Source organism: Dermacentor albipictus, chromosome 1 (assembly GCF_038994185.2).
Source record: "Dermacentor albipictus isolate Rhodes 1998 colony chromosome 1, USDA_Dalb.pri_finalv2, whole genome shotgun sequence".
NCBI lineage: Eukaryota > Metazoa > Arthropoda > Arachnida > Ixodida > Ixodidae > Dermacentor > Dermacentor albipictus.
Window position 1 is genome coordinate 46,318,163 of NC_091821.1, and position 25,535 is coordinate 46,343,697.

At 47.8% G+C, this 25,535-nt stretch overlaps 1 protein-coding gene across 3 annotated transcripts in view; it reads right to left on the reverse strand.

Annotated features, from left to right (window-relative positions):
* LOC135905938 (uncharacterized) overlaps positions 1-25,535 on the reverse strand; it is a 108,370-nt gene that overhangs the window by 55,001 nt on the left and 27,834 nt on the right. Inside the window, exons 1-3 of one of the 3 annotated variants that reach the window (XM_065437104.2) lie at positions 12,607-13,297; positions 12,200-12,237; positions 6,540-6,662 (exon numbers count right to left, since the gene is read on the reverse strand). The exons of 1 other annotated variant lie outside the window; for it this stretch is intronic. Coding sequence is in view for 1 of the 2 variants with exons in the window: in XM_065437084.2 (XP_065293156.1) it covers positions 12,607-12,681 (75 nt within the window). In the remaining variant the exon portion in view is untranslated. Of the gene's footprint in view, positions 1-6,539; positions 6,663-12,199; positions 12,238-12,606; positions 13,302-25,535 lie in introns of those variants that run through there. One more of the 3 variants, XM_065437084.2, reaches the window with a different exon arrangement.

Genomic DNA, 25,535 nt, shown 5'->3' on the forward strand with positions numbered 1-25,535 from the left:
TTTTTCTTTTCAATTTCTGCATTCTGAGGTATGTCCACGCGAAACCGACCGCCCAGCAGCGAGACCAAAACAGGCCAAGGCCATTTCACCTCTGACAATTTCCCTTAAACATCTGCTCCGCGGATGCACATTGCGCGAGAGACACGAGGAGAACGTATCTCTAAATGTATATTTTCTCCCTTTCTCTGAGCCGGCCGCCATCTTTATCGCTCTTTCTGCCTCCCCGATTCGCGCTTTTCCTCGTCCTGCCGCACTGCACGCTCGTGGCGGGAGGAGCGACCGCCGTAGCCATGTTCGGCCATGTCACGCCGCGGCGCCCGCCGGCCCACCCCTCCCCCCGCCGCGAGGCTGCCCAGCTTCCAGAGGGACACTCGTCCACTTTTCCCGTTGGTCACGCCACACGGCCCTTTTTTCCATCGGCGCGTTTCCTGAGCAGCCGCTGAACGACGGCGCTCGCGAAGCACGCCGGCACGACGCTCGCACGAGCACGCGCGCACAAACACCGCGCGAGAAGCCGTCCCCTTCCTCGCTTACGTGGGCGCGCTTTCTTTCTCGTTTTGTCCCGTGCGCTTGGTGACGGCAGCGAGCGCGCGCGCATACAAGTTATCCACGCATCGCAGACCGCAAGCGGCCACGAGGAAAGCGGCCGCGGCGCTTTCTGGCCCCCCGTTTCGTTATTCTTTACTCCGCGACCTCGTCGGCAAACTTGTCCTCTCAATATACGCGAAGCGGCTAAGGATGCCAGCGAGATGCCCGGGGCTGCGATTTGATTTCGGCCGCCGTGGGTCCTGGAGCTGCGCCGATTCCTTTGAAAACGAGAAGCAGAAGCGGCCGCTGCTGACGGTGCTAGCGCCACATCGGAGCTCGAGATACGCGGAAGAAAAGCGAAAACTAGTTGCGATCGGGCGCGGAATAAATCGCGACGCGCGGCGAGCCGCACTGCTAAGCGCGTAAGTGCCGCTTCGTGTGTACGTGCGGGACCGAGGGAACGGCGGCTGGATTTGTGGCGACTCGGAGCACTCGCCTCCTATAAAACGATGCCTTAGCCCACGGTTCCCTTCGCCCATCTTTCCACTTGCGCACTGTGAGGCCCTCCCTTACCCTCTTCCCTTATATGTTTGACCCATATTCAGAATGTCGCGATATTCTCCCGTCCGCGTAGTCGTTCATCAGGCTTACGCAGTTTACCGCAGCTTCATACTACGAAGACAATGAGCCCGTTCCCGAGTGCTCTGTCTGCGACATGGCGTCAAATAAGGCGTCGGACATCACGTTACGACTGTACGCATTCTCACCGCTAAGTTCCAGTTCTTCGGCTGGTACGAGGAAGGAAGATGTGGCTTGGCAAAATTTTGACATGGATATGCTAACCTGTGCACTTCTCGGCACTTGTACTGGCTCCGGCAAGGGATTAAAGCTGCTTTTGAAGCCATTCAGGAAGCAGTATTCGGCTTGGCAGTCGCGTCTTCAATGACGTCAGTAACACTGTTAAATTTCCCTCTTTGAAGGCTAGTTTCAGTTTGAAAAACAAAATCAGGTCAGTTGGAGCAAAAGTCCGGGAAAGAGAGTGAGTGAGTGAGTGAGTGAGTGAGTGAGTGAGTGAGTGAGTGAGTGAGTGAGTGAGTGAGTGAGTGAGTGAGTGAGTGAGTGAGTGAGTGAGTGAGTGAGTGAGTGAGTGAGTGTGCGCGTGTGAGGGTGCGTGCGTGCGTGCGAGCGAGCGAGCGACCTTTCGAGCTCTTCTTTATTGTTTATATCCTGTTATTTGTATGTAATCATGACTGATAGTATTAACGGTTCCAAAGGAGCACAGGGGTTGAGATACGCCGTTGTACAAGGCTCTGGATCTATTTTGACCAACTGGTGTTCGTTAACGTGCACCCGATGCTTGATACACGAGTGTTCTTGCACTGCAAGGATATCAGATAACCTTTTAACAAACCGACAGAAAAACATATCGTGGTTATATTGGCAAATAAATAATAGCGTGAACGATTCGCTCAGTGTGTCACGTTCTGTACCGTGCCCCGGTATGTCTTTTGATTTCGGAAAGCTTTGCGTTGACCAATTATTTTAACACATTAGTTTGGACCAAAAACGCGAAAGATGGAGCTAGCAACTAAATGAGTGCTTACACTCAGCTTAATCAGCATGATCACCGCGGAAAAGCAACGCTGCACGGAGTCTCGCGTTCTGAGATCGCGGTATCTCTTCTAAAAAGAATGTAAAGTAGTAACACATACTCATCCGCTTATAGCTCATAATAACTAAGGAACAGTAGCAGTCCCAGAAATTTATTGACACCTATAGTGTGTGCGCGATAGATGCTTCAGACTAACGTTGTTGCGCATGCTGAAGGCCACGAGATCCAGTGGTCAGGCGGTATTATGGCCTGGAGCACACGATTCGTACAGTCGGCCCATCTATCGCACACCAGAGTCTTTGATACTCACGCCTTTCGCCCACTCGTCCCTCGGATTGGACTTTGAATATCAGAGTCTTGACAATTTTTCAATAATTTCAATGCCACAAATACTGCCTTCAACGCCATTTTCTCGTATAGCACTGCAGCTTAGGCGTTTTCTTTCCATATATTTGGTAGCTGGCAATTTGGGGAAGTACCACCTATTCGATGCGCCTGTCACTAAACCCGCGGATCTTGCGCTTTGCGCAAGCACGGCCGAACCAGTTCAAAGCACTGATTTGAAGTTGGCTGTCTGTTGCAGAGGACGTGCACTTCTTCCTTTTCATTCCTTTTGTAATATTTAAGGTCGTGACGCGACGTCAGTAGCGAGGTACAAAAACCTTGATTTCCATTTGTAATCACAAGAAATGGGCTTGACTGACGGCGCCGACGTGCTTGCGGTCAAAAGATCACGACCCGTCAGACGAACAAGATGGATTGTGCGGACACACCCCTGCAATTCTGAGAGTAATCTAAAAAGGTCGCACTACGCATGTCACTCGTATATCCAAAAGGAAGTTGCCAGCCGACGTGTGGAATGCCGACCTGCAAGTCCTCGTACCTTCTTCCCGTTGAACGGCTTCCATCAATCTGCATAGATAGAGCTGCCCCAGATACTGCCGTCTGTGCCACGTCACAGTATCGGTGCCGACGATACAAGATGACACAAGCCTCACATATGTGCCGTCACGTTGAAATAAAAGCTGCATGTATACTGTCAGCTTGAAGTTGTCTTTGTACAACGACAGAAGAGCTCTTAACTCTGGTTGCTGTGTCCGTCTGTCAATTCGGTTGCACTGATGACGACTGTTGTCGTTATCCACGTTATTATGGCGTCGTCAAGCCACCTCTTCATCATCAAGTAAAAAATAAAAGCTTTTTTTTTTCGCTACCTCCACTACATGGCGCGCTTCAGACAGTGCAAGTCAAACCGGCGTATGTGCAATGCGTATATGCGGCAATGCAATGCAAGCCGCCGTATACAGAATGAAATTCTGGCCCACAGCGTGTGTTTCTTCCACTTAAACAATACATCACGACAAAATATATGCATGCATACTATACAGTTCGCGCATATAGGTATCTCTGAAGCATGCGGACTTGCCAATATAACACCGCATGGTATTCAGCAGTTCAACCTCAACAAATCAACCTCATTCAATTCTAAGCAGCCTTTCTTTTCTTCCCCTTTTCTGAACTATATTCGTGAAAACCGACGTCTAGCTGTGTCCAATTGCTACGTCTGTAGGCATTTTGCATGTAACTTATGTGGTGTTCCTATACAGGGTGCCCCAACTATCATGCACCAAGATTTAAAAATATGCAAATGCCACGTAGGTGGGCCGAGTCAAGGTAATGTTGTTTGCCGTCGCTTGGAGATACTCAGAGTATTTTTTTCTTCAATTCCGCCTAACTGCATTAGACAAGAAAAACTCCCGATACAGCTTTCTGTTGCCCAATACGTGCTACAAACAAGTGTTTTTCCGAGTGTGAAAGCAGCCTGCGAACACAAGAAAAACGCCTCGAGCGGCCAGTCGTGCGGCAATTTTGCGTGCATTCGCGGGCTCTTTCGCGCTCAGAAAGACACTTTTATGTAGCACGTATTGAGCAACAAAAAGCTGTATCGGGAGTTTATCATGTCGCTCTACAATTTTCTCATTGACACTTTTCATTTAATTATAATATTTGAGATGTTTATTAATTAATTAAGAAAATTATGTAATTATGAGGAAAGCAAAAAATAATCTGAGTATCTCCGACCGACGGCAAAGAATATTCCTTTGGTTCTGTCCAGCTACGTGGCATTTGCATATTTTTAAATCTTGGTGCAGAATACTTGCGATACCCTGCATAACTGCCCCTGAAGTGCAAACTGCGTGCTACAGACCCCTACGCCCGCACAGCAGGCATGTCGACAGACATCTATGACAAATCGTTACGATTACTATTAAACGCGGCGCCCCATCTCTCTACGATACAGTCAAATAATTAAATAACCCAAAGTCGGCATTCGACAACGGCTACATCTCACAACGTGACGTCATACAGCACTGACATGTGCACGACCGCGTATTGATCAAGGACGACAAGACTAGCTATAACAACGCAGCGGTGTTCACAAACATGTAGTGCTCGGTTATCACGTAGAGGTTTTCTTCTTCTTTTTCTTCTTGTTTTTTCTTCTGTCTAGGCTTTGTTTAACCCTAGTATACACACCCTTGTTTAACGCAATGCAGATTCTACGTTGTCGGAACACGAATAAAAGACACCTCAGCAGATTTCCGATTTCCGGCGACACGGATGTGACCCGAAAAGGCAGGCAGGCTCCTCAGCAGCCTGCCTTTTCGGGTCACATGCGTGTCGCCGTTTGTTCTCGTAACGACACCGTTATACTCTATCGAGCGCCCGCTACAAGAGCACGGTTCGCGCACATGCCGTTCCCATGCATGGCAACCAGCGCCACCGACTTGAGACGGCGATGCGCGACAGACCGATGTCCACTCCCCGCAATCACCGCGTAGCCGTCGGAGTATATCGGTGCAGCACCAAAAGAGTGCAGAGCGCTTGCTACAGCTTTGACACAAGAACGTAGAAACACCTTCAGGTAGCCGCGTGCACACGTGATCGAAGAACCTGCCGGAACACTTTTTTTTTTCACAACCAGCACGCACACTCAGGAACTGAGAAGCGCACTGCGTAGAGGACGGGAACACAAGCCTACAGTGTGTATGCTTTTTCGACCCATGCTAAGGCTGCGAGGAAAGATAAAATTCGTTCACTCGTATTGCCGAAACATCTGAAACCACTTGTATACCCTCAAAGTCCAAGAGAACGTGGCTCGCTCATTTATACGGCAGTCAATTAAACTTAATGTAGGGGAATCTGCTGAGGTGTCTTTTATCGTGCGTATTTTCGAGCGTCACTGCAAGTTCATGATCGGCAATATAGGCGCACTGGTGGCTTGAATTCGCACTGCCCTTCTAAATAATAAAAAAGGAGCGGGGTAGTAGAGGGCAAAGAGGTTTTCCTGCAGTCTTATTGCGAAAGGGTGACTGCGCTTGGCCATAGCAAATAGAAGCCCTACTTTCTTTCTCTTTCCTTCCCTCTATTCCTCTGTCTCTCTATCTCTCATGGCCTTGAAATAATGCAGTGTGACCATGGAAGGCATTGAGGGCATTGAGGGCATTCGGCATTGAGGGCGCCATTCAACGCAGCAGCGAGCTTTCGAAAAAGAGTGATCCTACTCGCAGCTGAGGAGTACCACTGGTGGTCTGAGAAGTGCAGCTTTCAAGCCTTTACTAAATACACGCGAACATATCCTAAGACAAGCAGTTGGCCGGTAAGTCTCTCGCCGTGCTGGCCACACAGCGGCAGCCATCGCGGTGCGCTGCACACATGCTCGCAGGCCCCTGCAAAACAACCCCCCCCCCCTTTCCCTATATTCGTTCCTCCATCGGACGACAGAGTATCAAGCAAGACGAGCGGATCACTTATGCAACCGGCCATCCAGCCGTGGCGGCCACGACCCGTCGTGCGCGACGTGCGCTCTAGCTGCGAGGACCAGCCGTTCTCGTTCACGGAGAAGGCGCCGGCTCCGGTGTCGCCCCGCTGCGAAACAGGAGCGCCGGAGAGAATAAAGGTTAAGTGCACCGCACCGGAGGAAGGGGGCGAGGTCGGCCCCAGCCCAGGTCACGGTGAAGGAAACCGCGAGAAAGGTCATGGCGCCGACGACGAGGACTCGGATGCCACTGACAACCTCCCGTTTCTCCGTCTTTGTAGGAAGCTTAAGTGTGTGTGTGTAGGGGGAAGGGGGGGGAACGTCTTGCGCGTGCCCTTTAAGGGCTTTGATGGCCATGCGCGCGTTCAAATCGGCGCGCGACCCAGTCGCGCGAGCCGTCCCGAGGCGACAGCAAGACGAAGGACTTATTACGGCACGCGGCTGTTGCGAGAACCGTTTCGCGTATACGTTGTTCTGGAGGTAAACGGACGCGCTGAAGATTACAGACGTCGGCTAAGCGGTTCAAAAGCTTGAGTCAGCGTGTGACGAAGACCAATCGTGGCAGCCATGCATATATACCTTATCGGACTTCCTTCAGGAAACGAATGACTGGTTTTCAAATTTCGAAGGTACGCCTGGGGATTACCAGGTCCACCGCAGCGGATTTCTCCGGCTTAGTTTTGATAACCTGCATGCAGGGATCTGTAAAGAGGGCGACAATGTTAGTACAAGGGCGTTCTCACATTCCGGCTCTCCCTGACAACACACACACACAAAAAAAAAACTTATTCAAGTAACACACAAAAAGAAGGGTATACGTACAAGATCGAGTTCCGCGGCGAAAATGATAAACTGCCTCTTACGCTATAATCTATGCCTGCTTAGGTCACTACAATGCTGTGTAAAAATTTGACTTCGTATTTGAAAAAGAAGAAAGAAAAAAACACTTGCAAAAGTGGTGTTTTCAAAGGTTGACGTTTGGTCGGCGTTTTGTTTTTCTGTTTCTAATCTGAGCTTACTTGCCGACCAGACGAGATGTCCAATTATGGACTTGATTTCAAAGATGTGCTTTCCAATCGCCGGCTGTTCGAGCAAGAAATGGAGTTGATAGAGAGCTATATTAATGTAGTCTTTTGCTACATTGCCGAAAAAATAATAATGGAACCCAAGCCACCTGCAAGACTACATATTTTCACAACAACCTAAAAAAGTTGCAAAGTCTGCATATAGCTACAAAGCAGCCAAAATTTATTAATATATCCAGGTGTGTAAATGTACACTTACATTGGGCTTCTCGAAAATATCTTAAAAATCATTACGTCGAAAATAACCCAGATGATACCTCTGGACATATATATGGCGGTGGTGGTGATGGCGTTGCTACACGGGATTAGATTCGCAGACGTGTCCGGCAATTGCCCCGACTGAGCGTCTCTTTCCAGGTCATGAGTATGTGCCAACATGAGTTAATTAGTTCAGCTTCTCGCATAAATGTGAGTAGAATACGTGATACCCCCTTACGCACTACCAAGGTCCTTCTGGAAAAAAATTGCGTTTCTACAAGTTCGTCAGAGAACTGTCTTCTCATGTTGTTCAGAAGCCACTTCCTTTCGGAACAGAAGCGCTTGCAGGACCTGGTGAACTGCGCTATATCGGCCACTTTGGGTCACTTGCAAGATGGAGTAGCACGGCCTACTTTAGACGCCTATGCAGGAGTTTATAGCCGATCCTGTCGTCACTTTGTACAGGAAGGTCGCATCTGTGCGGCCAAGTCCCTTTACAACACAAGGCTGGTGTGGCGATGTCCAAAATCAACGAAAGAGGCGGCCGGCGCATTGTTTCTGTAGGGGGCTGGTGATTCACTGTTTCCTCACTGTTGGTTGCATTGAAAAATTTCTAGTACATTGGTCCAGACGGGTTTCGGCATTCAAGGCCTTAAGGGCTCTGCTCAATTTTTTAAGGACTTGTGAATTATGCGACCGTCTTTGAATGATGTAGCGCGTAGCCTCGCGTTAGTGTGTGAATTTTTCTCATTTTATTCTCCTTTCTTCTTTTATTCCCTGTACCCCTTTTCCCAGCACAGCGTAGCCAGCTGGTACTTACACTGGCTAACCTCTCTGTCTTTCCTTGCCTTTTGTCTCGCTCTCTTGAAAGCGCTTCATTGGCAAAAGCATCTGTTCTTTCGTTACCAGTGACATCAACATGCGATGCTATCCAGCCTTGCTGTCCGCCACACTTTTTACCCTACCCAGTATCCCGAGAAATGTCCTTTCTGTGGAGGACACCCTTACCTCTACTATTCTACGTGGGAATGCTCCAAACCACTCGGCCTTCCTACAATACCCAACGCCTCCCGATCACAGTGGGAAGCCGCTCTTTCCAGCACAGCCTTGGACGACCAGCGATACCTGATTGACTGCGCCGACCGGATAGCAGTAGCAAATGGGGCTCTGGACTGACGGATCCACCCTCTGAGACTTCATTACCAAATAATACATAAAGTTTTCTTCTACTACTACTACTACTACTACTACTACCACTACTACTACTACTACTACTACTACTACTACTACTACTACTACTACTACTACTACTACTACTACTACTACTAATAATAATAATACTGATACTATACTACTACTACTATCCGCTGAACCGCGATCTTGAATCTCTTTGGCGATTTCTTTTGGTGAAAACAGCGACCGACAACAAAACTTGTTTGGAGGCACGCCACGATATAATTGCTTAATTGCCGGCTTCGAATCCGAGAGTATGATAGTGTTTTGCGCGAGTCAAACAGACCATGTTTTAACAGAAATTGCTTTCATTGCTGCTGCTCTTTGCAAACTGAAGAATGAAGTCGCACAGAACTCCATCAGAAGCACCTAGGTCTAGCTTCAAAATAGTTAAGTAATCAATGCTGACTGCTGGAAAGATGTTCGCAAATTTATTGTGCTCTTGTGAATAAGCCAACTTCGAGAATAATAAGTCAAGAATAACAGCCCTGCCTGTTTGTGTACATACAGGTGTGCCGGCTTATCGCGTCGTTTCCTCATCAGAAATTGCTGTCCTTCGATGACCTGTGCACAAGATGCAACGCTCCGTGAATGACCGCCCCGTATAGTATACTATGTAGTGCGGCGTATTTTGCGAACAAAGCTGCATCGGCTACAGATAAATGAAATAAACAGAACCATTGGCTAAGCTTACAAGTTATAAGTTCCAGAAGTAGATGCTTGCTTCTCTACGAACAATCGACCTGCCGATAGACAGTCGTGGTTGTTTAAATGTTCCCCGTTCATGCAGCAATGGATCCAATACAACTTCCCCGTCCGCAACCGGACGATCGTTTCAATCTACAATGCAAGCAGAAAGGTCCGTGCTCCACAACTTTACGATTTAAGAATTTCTGGAGCCGCTTGTAACGTTAGCCCAGGATTCGAATTCTCAAACCTTTTCGCTCATGAAAACAAAGGGAGAAAGGAAAAATTGTATGGAGGTCAACCAGGTGCGCGTCCTATACTTGCTACCCTGTGCAGGTAGAAAATGTTAGAGGGGTGAAAAGGCAGAGGAGAGGAGAGATGGAGTGATAGTACGGCGTGCGCGGTGGGATGACCATCACGACTAGAAATATACGATTATGCCAGTATATTTCAGAAATTGCAGCGCTGCTTGCGTGCTTTGTGCGCCTGTGGCGCATGAGGCCGCGGTCCTAGAATATTTGCCTCTGAAAACGGCCTACAAAAGAGCCGGTTTGACACAATCCGAACAAAGTCGGGCTCGACGTCGTATAACGAGTACAAAAACATAATACGCGTTCGATTATCTCTTAAAAGCTACACAAGTCGTACGTGGATGTGCCTGCCATTGCGATGAAAAATCTGCAAGCTTTAGTGAAAGCCAACCCTATAGTCAGGGGCGGTACGGTAAATTTACATCACAGCGGGAAAGGTATACGATGACAGTTGAGGCTGAAGAATTCGACGATGGGCCAAATCTGCAGATCTGACAGTTTGAGACACTGGGTATGTTCCAGAACGCTTACCCCGTGGTGTGAGCAGGCAAAGGAATTCCTCTCGCAGAGTCCTGAGAAAGATTCCTTACGAGCTTTAATGAACTCACATTTCTCCGTCTTACAAATTTGTAAGAGCTCGTAAAGCAGTGACTGTCATGGGGCAAGCGCCTTCGCTGATATATAAGATAGCATAGCCGCTACCACAATTGGCTGGCTACTTCTCAACCGCTCTGAAGTACGCACCGCTTCATGAGTACGAACCCAGGTTTGCAAATTGTTTTGCTGGCCTTTGTGTAGAATCGGTTGCCCCAATATGAAAGTTGGAATAATAGAATAAGAATCGAGTCCACCTAACGATTCTCATCCCGTGAAATCGGCGCCGGCAGTGTTTGTTTCGTCTGGCATCTTTGTTCGGTCGTAGAATTATGTTTCATTGTTTCTGAAGAATTGTGTGGATGACACCATTTCCGAGATAGGCGCCATCAAACTTGTGGCGAAAATGCACTGCCGTTCCTCTTACTTTCTTAACAAAACGTCGTTTTATGCATTGAATCACAAAAGCAAATGGAACGCCGATGCATTTCTGCGCAAAGTTCTGGAATTAATATCTGGAAACTGGTGTCAGCCTGAGAATTCGTTCCAAGTGGATCCGCTTTGGAAACTCCCCGGCTAGAATTTGTAAATTGAAATATGTGCCATAAGGTAATTAGTTATTCATTAGTGAATAATTGTTAACTAGTCGATTACGCATTTCCATTTTTTGTGCAAGTAATGTCCGCCTCTTCGAGAAGGCCAGCTCATGGACTACAATTGCGCTGTCGGCCACGGGCAATCTTTAATGAATTTCTGAACACGTTCGCTGAAACACCCGGTATACTTCTAAACGCTGCCAGAACTCAGAACAAAACCGTCATGTCAAAAGAAAGAGAAGGTCGCTGACCGCAAAAAGGTGCGGTTAACAAGTATTAGACGCTTCATCTTCCGCACGTAAGCCGATATTTCTCTTCCTTTCGACATGAATTTACTGTAACCCACCAGACAAGCTGTTATCGCGCCATCGATTTCGAAGCAAAGCCGCCGTGTTCATTATAACGTGATGCGCATAGTGCGCGCTGCAGCAGGTACGCGAATTCAGATTCCGTGGAGGCTCACGGTGCACGTTGAGTGCAGGAGATTCTCCTGCTTCGACCACTCATCGGGCGTTAGGTGCTCGCCGAGAGAGAGAGACGCTTTGTTTTGCAGCCTCTCTCTCTCTCTCGCACCGTCTGATCCTCCGCAGAATTGAGCGGCGCCTGCTTTTTATACCGAAGCTGCCACGGCGACTACAGGTGCCGCGGCGAATGTCCGTTCCTAAACGCTCGCCGCCTCTCGCGTTTGCTTTACGACGTCGTAATGCAATAAAGAGGACGCATCACCTTTCCACGCACCTGTCAATAAGAAATTATCGATAGCTATAGGGTGTAGGGAAATCCAGCGACATGCACTATAGGTCACCGATGCTTTTGACAGCACCTCTGCCAATTTAGAAGCGCGCAAGACTTAGCCTCACCGAATTAATTTCGTGGCAATAAATCTCTTTCCGAACACCTCTCATTATACTTCTTATATTGACTATGACCATACTTGGTAGGGACTATGAAACGCAGAGACGGGAATTTTGAACGACCACTGAAACCAACGGTACGATATATGAGCGAACACCGTTACCTCAATCAAACACAAGATAAGAGGGAAGTGATAAGGTCAAAGGCATATCTCGAAGGTACGATGGAGCTGGGAAATTACGGATTATTAGTTTTAAAGTTCCTTGGTATTCTGCATGCGAATGGGGTTAAATACAAGTATATTGTATTCAGTTTGCTGACACGTCAGCCGCGGTCACTATAGACACCTTCCGCGGAGCTGGACACCAGTCTTAGCCTTAATTATTAGCACCTTTGAAGACAATTCGAATGATTTCGTCTATGAGGCAACTCTTCAAGAGAACCAGCAAAACAAATTTTATTTGCGTAAGCCCTTGTATATCTCAGACAAACTTAACGACAGTACCCAATGCAGTTAGAGTTCATTCATTTTTTTGCGAGCAAATCGCATTGCCTTTAAGGCATGCCTACTGGTGCATGATCGCCAGCTGTCTCAAATGTGCTCGTCAGCCACATTCAGTTTTTGTTACGCTAAATTCTCAATTAATTCAGGAACAATCTTTGGCCACTATTTTACTTACGTGTCATATCTTCAAATGGCTTAATCCTATATGGAAGCCTAGAAGAGAAACCGGGAGGCACCTCTGTATCTGCTAACTGAAAACAGTTGATTTTTTTGTATACTACCAGATGCCGCCACATAACTAGATGAACCGAAATATCATTCTGCCGCAAGATCAAGTTCTTCTCAATCTTGTGCCTTTGGTAGACTCTAAAACCAAGCGACCATTACGTTTTCATTCTCCACATGTGTCAGTGCTTATTGGTTCGCTGTAGCATATGCCTCGCACACACACATGTGAGAGGCATCTGCTAATAGCGCACATGAGCAAATTCACTGCCAGACATGACAGGTAGTTCAGCTTGACTGCCAGAAGCAACCCTTGACCCACAACACAGGCAATGCAAACACGACAAGCCATCTCACCATGGCATAGTGGCAGATGACGATGGTGCCGGACTTGAGATCGGCGAAACCGCTGCAGCTGGTCATCGACATCATAGCTCGGTGACGTACAACGTCGTAGCGAAAGAACCACCAGTCCGTGAATCCCGGCAAGTAAAGTCGTGCACACACAACGACGACGGTGAGGAGACGGCTATAAACACATGATCGGTAACACCCGCGGAGCAGTGACCGATGGAACTACGGCACCCGCTTTTCGGCGTCGTGAACCGTCCCGTTAAGCTCGCCTTAGGCGGCTGTCGACATCTTTGCAGAGCAGCTCAGCGGGCCGGCCCGCGAGTCTCCAGAGCGGTCGCGCACGCAGGCGGCCCGAACGGCTGGACGTCGACGGTGCCGGCACGTGTGCGCCCGATGGAGCGTCGGCGCGCGACTGGACAGGCCCACTGGACGGTGCAGCTCAGCGGAGCTGCCGAAATAACGAAGGTCCGTGGCGCGAACACCGCGGCATGCGCGCGCCCCACGAAGAATATGCAGGCCCGACCAGCAGAGACAGTTCTCGACGGCCACAACTCTCGCGTGCGCGGGCTCCGATATCTGGTCAATTGCGGCAAGAACGGCGACGCTTCGCGCCCGTATCGAGGCGCAAATCGGGGGGACCTAGTTTTTCGGCGGCGGCGGCGCGCTAACGGAAGTCGGTCTCTCGGCCGCCGGCCATCTTGCCGAGAGAGGAAGAGGGGAAGAGAAGAGGAAAATAGAAGCACGCGGACTCGAGCGGGCGCGCGCGATTGCAGAAGACGAAGAAGAAGAAGCATAAGACGCCGGATAACGACGGCCTTTCCTCCTCACCACCGCGGCCTCAGCTGGGCCAGCCCGCCTGGCGAGGAAGCCACCAGGCGCGAGTCGTCGAACGCGTGTAGAGCCGGGCTCACGTGACCTTTTGTCTGGCAGTTTGGCGGCGTTAGGGGAGAGAGAGACAGGAGTGCTTTGTGGTACAACACCTGTAGCTCTTCTTAGTTCTTTTTCTAGGCGATGTCCGACGGCGCTTAAGCGAGGGTGCCTGTAAAACAGGGGGGGGGGGGGGGGGGGTTCGTTTTTCCTTTGTGCTTCTAGGCTTCTTCTCAAGAGCATGCCGCGAGCATTAGCTGGCACCGGAGGGGCGAGGAGCAACCAGTGATGCGTGAAAGCCGCCGCTTACGCCACTGCACCACCGTGACCCAGTGAAAGAGCCGCGCGGATCAACGAAAAATGAGCCGTAAGCGAGCTTCCCCGCATTATCGCCACACTGCCACCTTCCAAAGCGCAGCAGCCGCATGGACTAGTGGGCAGCAAAGTGAATGAGCCACGCCGCACTTCGCGCAGCGTACGTCGCGTGCACAGCCCGTGTGCGTCACTCCCCCGACGCCGGTCCTGTTATTACCGTTTAAACGGCGTTATCGTGCGTGACGCTTGGGTCGGGTCTGTTTTGGGAGCAGTCTGTCGCAAGGCTCAAATTCCTCCGCAGTCCATCTATCTTGCTCCAGACGTCTATGGATCGAACCATTAAAGGCGAGCGATGGACGTCCGCTTATGGCACACACACGCTGAGGTTCGATTTGGGCGCCGTTTGCAGAGGTCGTCATTCACAGCCATTACCGTCAATAAGAAACGTAATGTCAGTCGTCATGCCCGAAGAAAGCAAGGTCAGCAGGGAACTACGAGGAGATGAAGAAAATCTGTGGTCGAAGCAGGACAAGGTACTAGGTGCGGCTTTTGATTGCAGAAAACAACTGTACAGGCCCTAATCGACAGAAAAAGCTACACGGAATGACATATTGCGATATTTCGATTTTTCACGGTCCCCATGCCAGGCAGCGATAGAGAACCCGCGGCCTCTTAACTGTAATGGGGTTTCTTTACTTGACTCGCGATACGATTTCCTGGTGCACCATTGGAGCTGAGCAAATTATAGTATAGTCGATTCCCTGGCTTCATTGGCTGCACGGTCGTTATTAAGTTGCTGCTACACCAGTAGGCCTACGTACATTATTGGCTGCATCACACGTCCCATAGCGTGTCAGGGACACGTTAAGCATATATATATCGAGCTGAAGTGTGTTGCGTTCACGGCGCATTTCCCGTGATGTAACGGCTTCCATTTTTCTTTAATTGCTTTCTTGCTTGCTGCCTGCCCTCCATTTTGTGACTTCTGCGCAAGGAGCATTCGTGCGAAGTCGAGGAAGTTTACTGTCACGTTTTGATTATGTGCATTGAGGGCTTGAAGCATCCGTGGTTGTCTCGCCCTATGCCTTCTGACGAATCGGTTTTGTTATTGCTTTCCATCGCAACACATATACCGTATCATAAAGGTCATCAAAAATATCACAGCTTTAATAACCGCTCGAATAACAGATAACTCACAAGCCATGAACTCGGTAACATACCAGGAAAAAGAAAGAAACAAAATAGACTGGGTCAATTAACGGTCTACAACACGGTCTCGATGGTACCCGGCAGGAGGAAGAACAAGCGGCTAATGATCCGTTGCCTCTCATTCCGTGCTGATAGAGCCTTAAATCTTGTCCCCTCGTTATACCCAGCCACAGGCTCAGAGAGCTTTTTCGTGGAACAGTGCAGGCATTCGTGCGTGCTCCCAACGCTTAAAGTTTTTTTTTTCTTCCTATTCTTTTCCTCTGGCTCTTTTCCTTCTCTCTCGTTCTCTCCGTTCGCAGGCTTCCTCCTTTTCTTGGTTTAAGCGGCCGGACTTGTTTTGTGCCTGACCTCGTTACTTAATCCCTCCCATCGTTATCTTCAATCAGCCATCGCCTACGCGTTTTCTCGCATTGCGCAGTTGTTAACATAAATTTGACAAACAAGGAGTGCAGCTTAAATTTCTGTGAGCGCAATCGCATCAAGCCTGCAGCAATCAAAGCTCTCAGCTAAACCAGGTAACTGCCGAAAAAAGCCCATTTATCCTGTGCCTGCCAACCTGATCACGAACGTGACTTATAATTCCCTCCTCCGTATTGTCTTTTCCAAGCAGCTTTCCCTATGTGGCATAGATGTGTATTTAAGAAATAGTGGAGAAGAAATTGCCGTAGAAATTTTAGTAGTGGCTGAAAGAAGTTATCGTTCATGAATCAACACGTATTATTCATTATTCATGCATTCATTATTCATTCGTTCATCATCCGCCGCGGTAGCCTAGTAGCTATGGCGTTGCGTTGCTAAGCTCGAGGTCGTGCATTCGATCCCGCTTGCGCTTGCCGCATTTCTATGTGGGCGAAATGCAAACACGCTCGTGTACATAGATTTAGCTGCACGTTAAAGAACCCTAGGCGGTCAGAATTAATCCGGAGTACGACACTACGGCGCACCCCATCATCATATCGTGGTTTTGGCAGGCAAAACCTCAGAAGTTAATTAATTATTATTTTGATTTCATTCACTCCTTTATAGTCTGCCCGCGAACGACACCGCATGAAAGCTCTCCACCGTGAATGCACCACAACGAGCACTAATGCTAAACAAACGTGCCAACCACGTGAACTGAGATCGTTGCACTGAGTTGCATGCCTAAGTAGCGCGTTACGTAATTGAAACAACATGTGTTACCGCAAAGGACTCAGAACGCGGGCGCTTTTCTGCAGCGGGATAATATAGGCCAAAACGCAAGCCTGCATTTAGACCCAGTTGGAACGGCGCCTTTCATGCGAAATGTTTCATTACACGGACTGTGAAGCCCTTTTATTCGTTCGTCGGTAGCCTTTGAATTGATTGTGAAGCCGGCATTTTTTTTTCTTCTTTACTTTTTATTCCTGTTACCGAGAAACGCTGAAGGCCGTCCTGTTCAGCTAATGCTCGCGCAAAGCTTCCTCCCCTGCAGCCCATATTATGGGTCGCAACCTTGCACAACTTTACAAGCACTTACTTGTGTCTCCTGTCAATGTACACGCGCCTTGCCGGGCCTTCTCGTACACTGCTTCAAATAGCGGTAATCACGGGCCTTGGCTTCTTTCAGTTGGAACTGTATACAGTCTCAATTTTCTCGTCGGTGTTAAGCAGAAGACACACGGTGGGATTTGACGTCCAGTTCGGTGCACGACCTCTCATGGCAACAACTGCAACGGCGCGTTCCCGACAGGTCCCTTCAGATTCCAACAGGTTCCAAGTTCCGGAGCAGCGGCGCCTGCTATATTTATATGCTGTGCAGCGAGGCTTCTATTCTTGTTATTTTACTTGCCTCAAAATAACGGATGTCGAAGTATCCATGCATATTTCAGACGCGTCGCACGTTGTAATGGACGATGCGCCACACCATGTGCCTTCTGCTTCATACATTATACTTTCGAATAGGACCTGTACTTGCGCGCAACACTAGTCGGTGGGTTAGAGTGCTGAGCATTTCTTTGGTCTACAGCGCAGGACAGACCGGAGGCACAAGAATTTGTGTGCAACGGAAACGCTTCCCGGCCCCCGCACTGCGAGTAAACTGTTCCAGAACTACCCCGGGGTATCAAATCAAATATCGAATATTCTTGCAATAGCAATTTTATGGACACTCCATGCGCATTTCCGCCATCGTCAGCGTCGGCATGATGTTCCGTGTAGACATCGTCGCTGCGCGCCTTATGCCTCAACCACTGGCACGCGCCGAAAGCTTCGGCGCGCGCTGGCAAGCGAACGCGTCGCTTCGCTTCGGCTGGAGGGAAAGGGCGCGCAACCACTGGAGACAAGCTCCGACGCGCGCCGAAGCTCGCTCCTCGGCTGCGGCGCACGGTTGCTGGACTATTCCGTCTTCATCCGTCAAAGTCCGGCCTAAAACAGCCTGCTGTAAACTAAGCTTGAAACAATAAGTTAGTGATCTGTATGTGCTTTTAGATATAAAAAACACGTTTGAATAATGAATATACACCTGCCGCAACAGTTTGTTTTTATTTTTGAAGTAACAACAGTGTACAAAATATCGACATCAGCGCTCGCGCGTCGTCTGTCTGCAAGATCGCTTTGCAAACACCTGCACGACGATGCCATATATCAAAAACTGTTGTGCCATTTCATTTTTTGGTAGCTTATTGCACAGCCAACTATGTAAGAATTAGCCGTGCAATGTATAACTGAAAAAAATCTGTGTTGGAAATATTGCCACGTAGTAGTGACGGTAAATAAATAGTGCCGGCTCAATCGCAACGATAGCGGCGAGCAATGTCGGCAATCGTAGAAAATCTCATCCGCGGGTCAAGCGCGTCGGTTTGCATACGTCAGTCGTCGAAAGTTACAGCCTATTCGCTGGTGCCCGCGCGCCTTCCAGAAACTACAGCACAATTCGTGTCTCGTATGCAATCAGATTAGCAAGGTTCGTCGACAACAGACAGAACCATCGATAACATTCGCGAAACTTCCGATACGTTCAGGCTCATCCTGCACGGAGCGATAACGTTTTAACATTTTTTAGCCGGTGAAATACAGTAACCGGGTACAGATAAAGCATCCGTGTCAATATAATTATGCTTGTTGGTGCATGAGATAAACGTGAAAAAGTGGGTTCTGAGAAAATCAGCAAAACAGAATTGAAACACCTGTAGCACTCATAAAAAAAAACTAGAATAGCTAAAATGTATGTAATTCGTATCTTGTCTCCCCCCAATTCTTCATTCTGCCAAATCTAGCCCATGGAGCACCTCCATTATTCTAGGTTGTTTTGATTCATCAACACCGCATCTGGAGGCCTTCACATTGAGTGTATTGCTACAAAACATTCTCACAGTGTAAGGGCCATGTTCTATTGTAACTGGTTTCCACATATCAAGTTTGCCTTTCTTTACATTAATGAAATGACATACCGTCAGATAATACAAGCTTGAGAATTAGAGGGTTTTAATAGGAGTCTTTCGTTGCCCTTTGCCAAGTCGTACTATTGAAGCACTTATTCGAATGTATGGGAGCAGCTCATTTGCATAGTATAAGAAATATGTAAACAGGTTATTTTCACAATTTATACACTTCGTCACCACAAAAACAAAAATTGCAGTTTATTGTTTTCAGCCTGCTATGATGTCTTGACTGAGAAAGATATATTCAATTTGTTCTGCGAGGCACGCAATAATTGCTGTGGCATATTATTTTATTGCACAACACTGCATACAGTAGCCAGTCATTATTAAAACTCAGAAGAAATTAATAGCACAATGCATATGATCAGGCACATAGCATATTATTGCACTTTCCTAATTCACGCCAGAACGACGACCACAGGCGTCCTTCTCCAACAAGGTGAGCATCCATCGTGCCTCCTTACCATCGGGCTTCACACCCTCAGCACGTTCAACCTCAGCTTTGTGGTGTTTAAAACAACCTCAAGTGCGTCTTACGGTTCCAGGGATAAGAAAGAAGACCAACCTGCCTACATTGGCCCTGAAGCAAGCAGCTCTGGATTGTTAGGACACTTTCTACATTGATCGAGTTCACATATATACGGATGGTTCTTCTACTCAGACCAGCTCCACCAGCGCAGTGGTTATACCATCACGATCACTAAGCATCCAATACAAGATTTCTCACTTGACAACATCGACCGGTTCGGAGCTTGTTGCCCTCCGAGGTGCCGTTGATTATATTAATAACCAACCGGCTAATCGGTGGGCAATATTCTGCGATTCAAAGGCGGCCTTACAATGTCTTTTGTCATCTCTTCGTCGCGGGTCATGGGAACAACTCGTGTCGAAGATATGAGAAATGCACCATCACATTATCATGAAAGGACACGACGTCGTGTTTCAGTGGCTGCCTGGTCATTGCGGTATCACAGCAACGACCTCGCTGACGAAGCTGCTAGGAAAGCCCACGAAGGAGCAACCCTTGTTTCTATACCTTTATCGTGGACCGACGCAGCCCAACACTTAGGCAAGCTAGCGCACTCTTTTGACATTGGAAAAGTGGCACACACCTGAATTCACTCAAAATCGATTGCATTCCCTCGATCCCTCTATGCAACTGCGGCTGTTACCAGGTCTTCAGCGAAATGAGGAAACAGTGCTGTGCCGCTTACGTTTGGGCGTCGCATTCACCAATGCATACGCATTTTTGATTGGAATGGCTGATAGCGCCGAGTGCAATGCCTGCGGTGCCGAGGAAACCATAGAACACCTACTGTGCTACTGCCCATCTTTTGAAGATGAAAGGCAAGACCTCTGCACAGCTCTCAATCAGCTAGATGGAAAGCCGTTCACCTTGAACAAGACCTTGGGACCATGGCCTCGCTTTTCGCAGCTACAAAAGGCCACAAAAGCTGTGCTGCGATATCTGAAAGATATCGGATCGAGTCAGCGTCTGTGATCCAAATTGAGTGACCGACTGATATCCCCAGTGGACTTTCTCTTCTTTTAATCTTTCCGTCCCCCTTTCCCTTCCCCCAGTGTAGGGTAGCCAACCGGGTTCAGTCCTGGTTAACCTCCCTACCGTTCATTTATCATTTTCTCTCTCTCTTCTTAATTCATGCCCTTTTTTTAATTGCACAAAAGCTACTGCACTGAAATAGTATACTAGTACATACTTAAAAAGCACAATTTTATACTACGATAATAATCAATCATTCAAATTTTTATTGTAGTGCCCAGGAACAGCTAGAGAGCCTTTGTACAGGTGCACTTAACGAGCACTATGTGAGACAAAATGTACAGAAAACATGAATGTAGTAGACAAAAAAATGGAAGATAGAGAAACAAATAGGAAAAAAAAGGAAATGCGGAAAAGTAAAAGGGAGTTAATCCTACATGATTATCTACAGATACAAAAAGCACAGGAAATGAACTCTGAAGTATGTTTTGGAGTCGAGTCTTATTAGCACAATCTTGTAACAAGCCCAGGAAACGAATGTGGAATGCTACCTGGTATACTATTGCGGCACAAACAAATGCATATGATCAAGAAGCTTTAAGGAATGTATAATGTCATGGACCACCTTATACAGGAACAAAAAGTGTGATTAATTAGGACTTGAATCTAGAGGTGCGAGTTGAAGTATATTTGAGAAGGCTCAACTGTGGTCGCCAGAATGGCAAAAGTGGTGCTTTAAGATAGATATCAATTTACTCTGGATGCGTTCAATTATGTCAGAATTAGATTTGCTCATTGCACCCCCCTCCTACAGAGGCATACTCTAGTAGTTGGAGGCACACAGCGGAATTTCAGAAACACAACAGGTGAGTGGAAATCATGCAATTCCAAGAGCGTGAAGGGCACTTTGTGTAATTATCTATGTGAAGAAAAACTTAGCATTTTGTCGAAGTACACACCAAGATCTTTCATTTCATCGACCCTAAGGAGTGGAGCATCACGTAGGGTGTATCAAAATTTCACATGGTGCGTTTTGTGCATATAACTTAATGCCATAGTGTTGGAAGCATTTAAGAATACTTATTGTTTCTGCACCAGTTTGAGAGTGAAAAAATGTCTTTTTGGAAGTTGATGCAGTGGTGAACACTGTTGGCAGTCTGAAATAGTTTTAAGTTGTCGGCACACAAAGTCATGCTGTTCATTTATTAAAATGCTCTTAGCACTAACAGAAAGCGAGGAACCAAATATCGATTCAAACACCTGACGCACTGAAGAGGATAGATATAGGTCGGCAGTTAGTAACTGCACATCTAGCACCCGATTTGTGCATGGGCAATGTTCATGCTACCTTCCGAGTGCTAGAAAAGGTACTAGACTTTAGGGAACTATTGAAGATGCTTGTGAGAACGAGGAACAAGTATGCTTCCATACGTCTTAACCCTTTCAGACACCACTTTATCCGGTTGATTGAAAGTTGCTTTCACCACATCTCTTGCATCCTTAGAATCGTAGAAAGTGTACAGCTGCAGCAAATATTAAGAATTTTCAATTGTTTAGCGAGTTTTGTCAAGTTTACAAAATTTCGACTCCATGCGAAAACTCACTACAGGAACACAAAATATGAGAACATGCACTATTTCGCGTTTTGAAAAGCTTGAAAAGCACTTATCCAGCCAATTGAAAATTATGCCTGATGCACGACATTGTAAAAAACAATAAAAGAAGTGAACCCGCTACATACAACATACTTGTGGTATCCTGTGTTAGCTTCTTGTTTCGGTTTTGGGTCGTTTACGTCAGGGCGCCACTCAGCGCCAAACGCTGCAAGTTGTCTCCTGCTTCCCCTCGGAGAAATAAAACAGATTCTTTGTCTGGTCCCCTACAGAAGCAGTCCGGCTCTTTCTTGCGGCGCTGCGCGCCCCGGCCGTTTAGGCCTCATGCTGTAAACCTTTCGTCCGGTTGTGCGAGTGAAAGCGTGCAAGGATGAGCTGACGAGCTGACGCAAAGCCCGGAGGGGGTAGGGTTGTGGGGCTTTAAACTTCAGCGGCGGCGGGGCTTAAAACCCCTTGATAATTTGAACGTAGCGACACTCTTCTCCTCGCGGCGCTTTTCTCCTCAATTCCCCTCGCCCGCCGGCTGCACACGGCACACTTTTTCTCCTGGACTCCCGCGGACAGGCCGCAGCATTCTATGGAGTCGTGTTATTTTGGGCCAGTTGCGTGCCCCAGTGGTGTTGAAAATTTTGAGAAATGCTCATAACGTCATCGATAATGCTGAGGGCCACGTTTATGAGGAGGTTGAAATTTTCCTAAAACCATATGAACGGGCTATACTGATGTAAAAGGAGCTTTGAGGCGAGTTCTATACTTCAGACAATTTTTCTGCCACATGATGAGATGCTTCACTTTCTGCGTCTGATCTAGTATTGCTTGCGGCACATCCCTTTGTGTGTGGCTTATTAAGCGAAAGCCTTTGATCTCTGTTTCAAGGTCGCGTTGTGAGCTACAGAAAATATCACGTGGCCGAAGAAAGGCCGGAATTGGACCAGGGAATGTGCAGCCGTGTATAAGAAATTATTACTGATTAACAAAGTAACGACTGATTAGTGATTGGATTCACATGAATAAAGGTTATTAAGGAGGATTAAGGATAATTAAGGTGGATTAAAGTCTATGAAGGTAGATTAGGGTGCATCAAGGAGAATTGTCGTGGATTTAGGTGAATGAAGGAGGATTAGGGTGGATAATCGCGTATTAAGGTGAATGAAGGAGGATAAGGGAGGATTAAGGAGGATTAAAGTGCATTAAGGAGGGTCATGGTGGATTAAAGTCGGTGAAAGTGGATTAGGGTGCATTAAAGATAATTATCGTGGATTAAGGTTAATGAAGGAGGATTAAGGTGCATTAAGGAGGATTACGGTGGATTAAGGTCGATGAAGCTGGAATATGGTGAATAAAGTTGGATTAAGGTACATTAAGGTGGATGAAGCATTAGTTCGATAAAGGTTTATTACAGTAGGCTCTACAACATTAATGCTCCTTCCCCAACCATAATACGCCCTAATCCTCCTCAATCCTTGTTCATGCACCGTAATCCTCCTTAATGCACCATAATCCACTCTAATCGGTCTTAATACTCCTTCATCAAGCCTAATTCACCTTAATCCAACCTAATTCATCTTAATGCTCCTTCATCCACCTCAATCCTCTTTCATCCACTTTAATCCTTATTCATGCACCTTAATCCTGCTTAATACACCTTAATCCACCTTAATACACCCTGATACACCTCTCTAAACCCTAATCCACCTTAATCGACCCTAATCCATCCTAATCGGTCTTAATTCTCCTTTATCAACCCTACCCGCCGTGGTTGCTCAGTGGCTATGGTGTTGGGCTGCTGAGCACGAGGTCGCGGGACCAAATCCCGGCTACGGCGACCGCATTTCGATGGGGCCGAAATGCGAGAACACCCGTGTACTTAGATTTAGGTGCACGTTAAAGAACCCCAGGTGGTCAAAATTTCCGGAGGCCTCCACTACGGCCTGCCTTATAATCAGAAAGTGGTATTGGCACGTAAAACCATATAATGTTTTCAATCAACCCTAGTTTACCTTAATCTAATCTACCCTAATCGACCTTAATCCTCTCTCATCCTTGTTTATACGCCTTAGTCCGTATTCATGCACTGTAATCCTTCTTGATACGCTCTAATCTACCTTAATTAAATCACTAATGAATCATTAGTTAATTTGGCTAATCGTTCTCTTATACAGGAGTGGACATGCTTTGGGTCGCCTCCAGCCTTCCTTAGGTCACGTGATATTTTCTGTTCACAACGCCACCTTGAAGCATAGAGATCTAGAGGCTTTCGCCTTAAAGCAAAAAACGCAATGTGGCCTAGCTAGCGCTGATCACCTGAAATACCACGGGTATACTTGCCACTAATTTTTCCAGGGCTTGCATTCATTGTATCTGACTGACGCACAGATCGAGGAACGCTAGAAATAATAGCTCCACTACAAGCCGCTATTTTAATTCTCAGTAAAACAGGCAGCGGATCCTTACAATCTCGAAAAGTTCGATCGAGAGGCTGAATCTTCGCATATAATTGTTCAGAACGGAAAGCAGAATCTATAGTGCTGCGTTTCCGACTGAATAACAACAGTTGACGTGCGAGGTGATGGAGCTGCCGCAGAATATTAAGCATACTGAGGACAACCGTATTTTTATGCAACGTACAAATTGCCGCAACAAAAACGCTGGTGAGAAGCCGGAAGAATTAAAGAATGCAGCATTACGGGATGGCTTTACTACGAGCAATAACAAAGATGCCTCAGCTCGCAAACAAAGCTGTTCTTTGTCGCAACAAAGTTATTTCGGCCAATGTTATGCAGCCACTGCTTCCTGCACAAGCCGTCACGCTTTCCTTGTCGCATCATAAAAGCGGTATAACCATCTTCAGGCTTCTTGATGCAATTATATGCGCAACAGCACGGCATAGCGCTAGCACACAGAGCAGGAAACATAGCGTACTACACCGTTCGCTACGCCGACCTAAAGCGCCCAGCCAGCCGAGCTGAGGAGAAAAATGGCGTGAACGAAAAAGAAAAACACAAACAAAACGCAAGATCCGCGCGTTTCCAAGGGCAACGTCAGGGAGACCAATCGTCGTGCAGAAAAACGGGGACAAAACTGGTTGCCCCGAGGGGGACGCGCAAGGGGCGAGGAGGAGGCGAGGAGGTTGCGCGGTGGCGGCAGAGTTCAAACAGTGGCGGTACTTTCAAATTATCAAGCGGACTTTAGCGGGGCTGAGCGCGACCGCGCAGGCCCTATCTTGAAAGCCATCTGCGATGGGCACAGAGACTAGATTTGCCGAGTGCTGATATTTTCGTGTGTACTGTGTTCTCGTCGCTTAGTTCGCGTTGAAGCGAGAAGCAGCACGAAGGTCAATTCGCGCGCTGCTGCTGCCGCCCTTCCTAACGCCAGCGTTTTGACGGCTAGTGTCCGCGCCAATAGCTGAATCTGGCGCGGACTGCTGGCAGTGCCCACTGGCGCGGCACTGCTGCCGCGCCAGTGGGCGCGGCAGCAGTGCCGAGATGCATCGCTCAAATCCATTCTTGTTTGCCGTCCAGGTTACGCTTGGTTTGCTGCTCACTGTATCCGGACCTTCACCAGGAAATTCGTCGACGCAACTGTTCCGCCTACCTGATATCCCCGGACGTGACTGGCCTTATCATCGGACACCAGATGGTGCCAGAGGCTACTTGCCCCCGACCACTTCAACTCTACCAGAGCACAGGACCATGACGTCACGGGAATGCTATTTAAGGACCTGCTTCTGCGAGGGATCCTTCAGTGGGCGCGGCAGCAGTGCCGAGATGCATCGCTCAAATCCATTCTTGTTTGCCGTCCAGGTTACGCTTGGTTTGCTGCTCACTGTATCCGGACCTTCACCAGGAAATTCGTCGACGCAACTGTTCCGCCTACCTGATATCCCCGGACGTGACTGGCCTTATCATCGGACACCAGATGGTGCCAGAGGCTACTTGCCCCCGACCACTTCAACTCTACCAGAGCACAGGACCATGACGTCACGGGAATGCTATTTAAGGACCTGCTTCTGCGAGGGATCCTTCA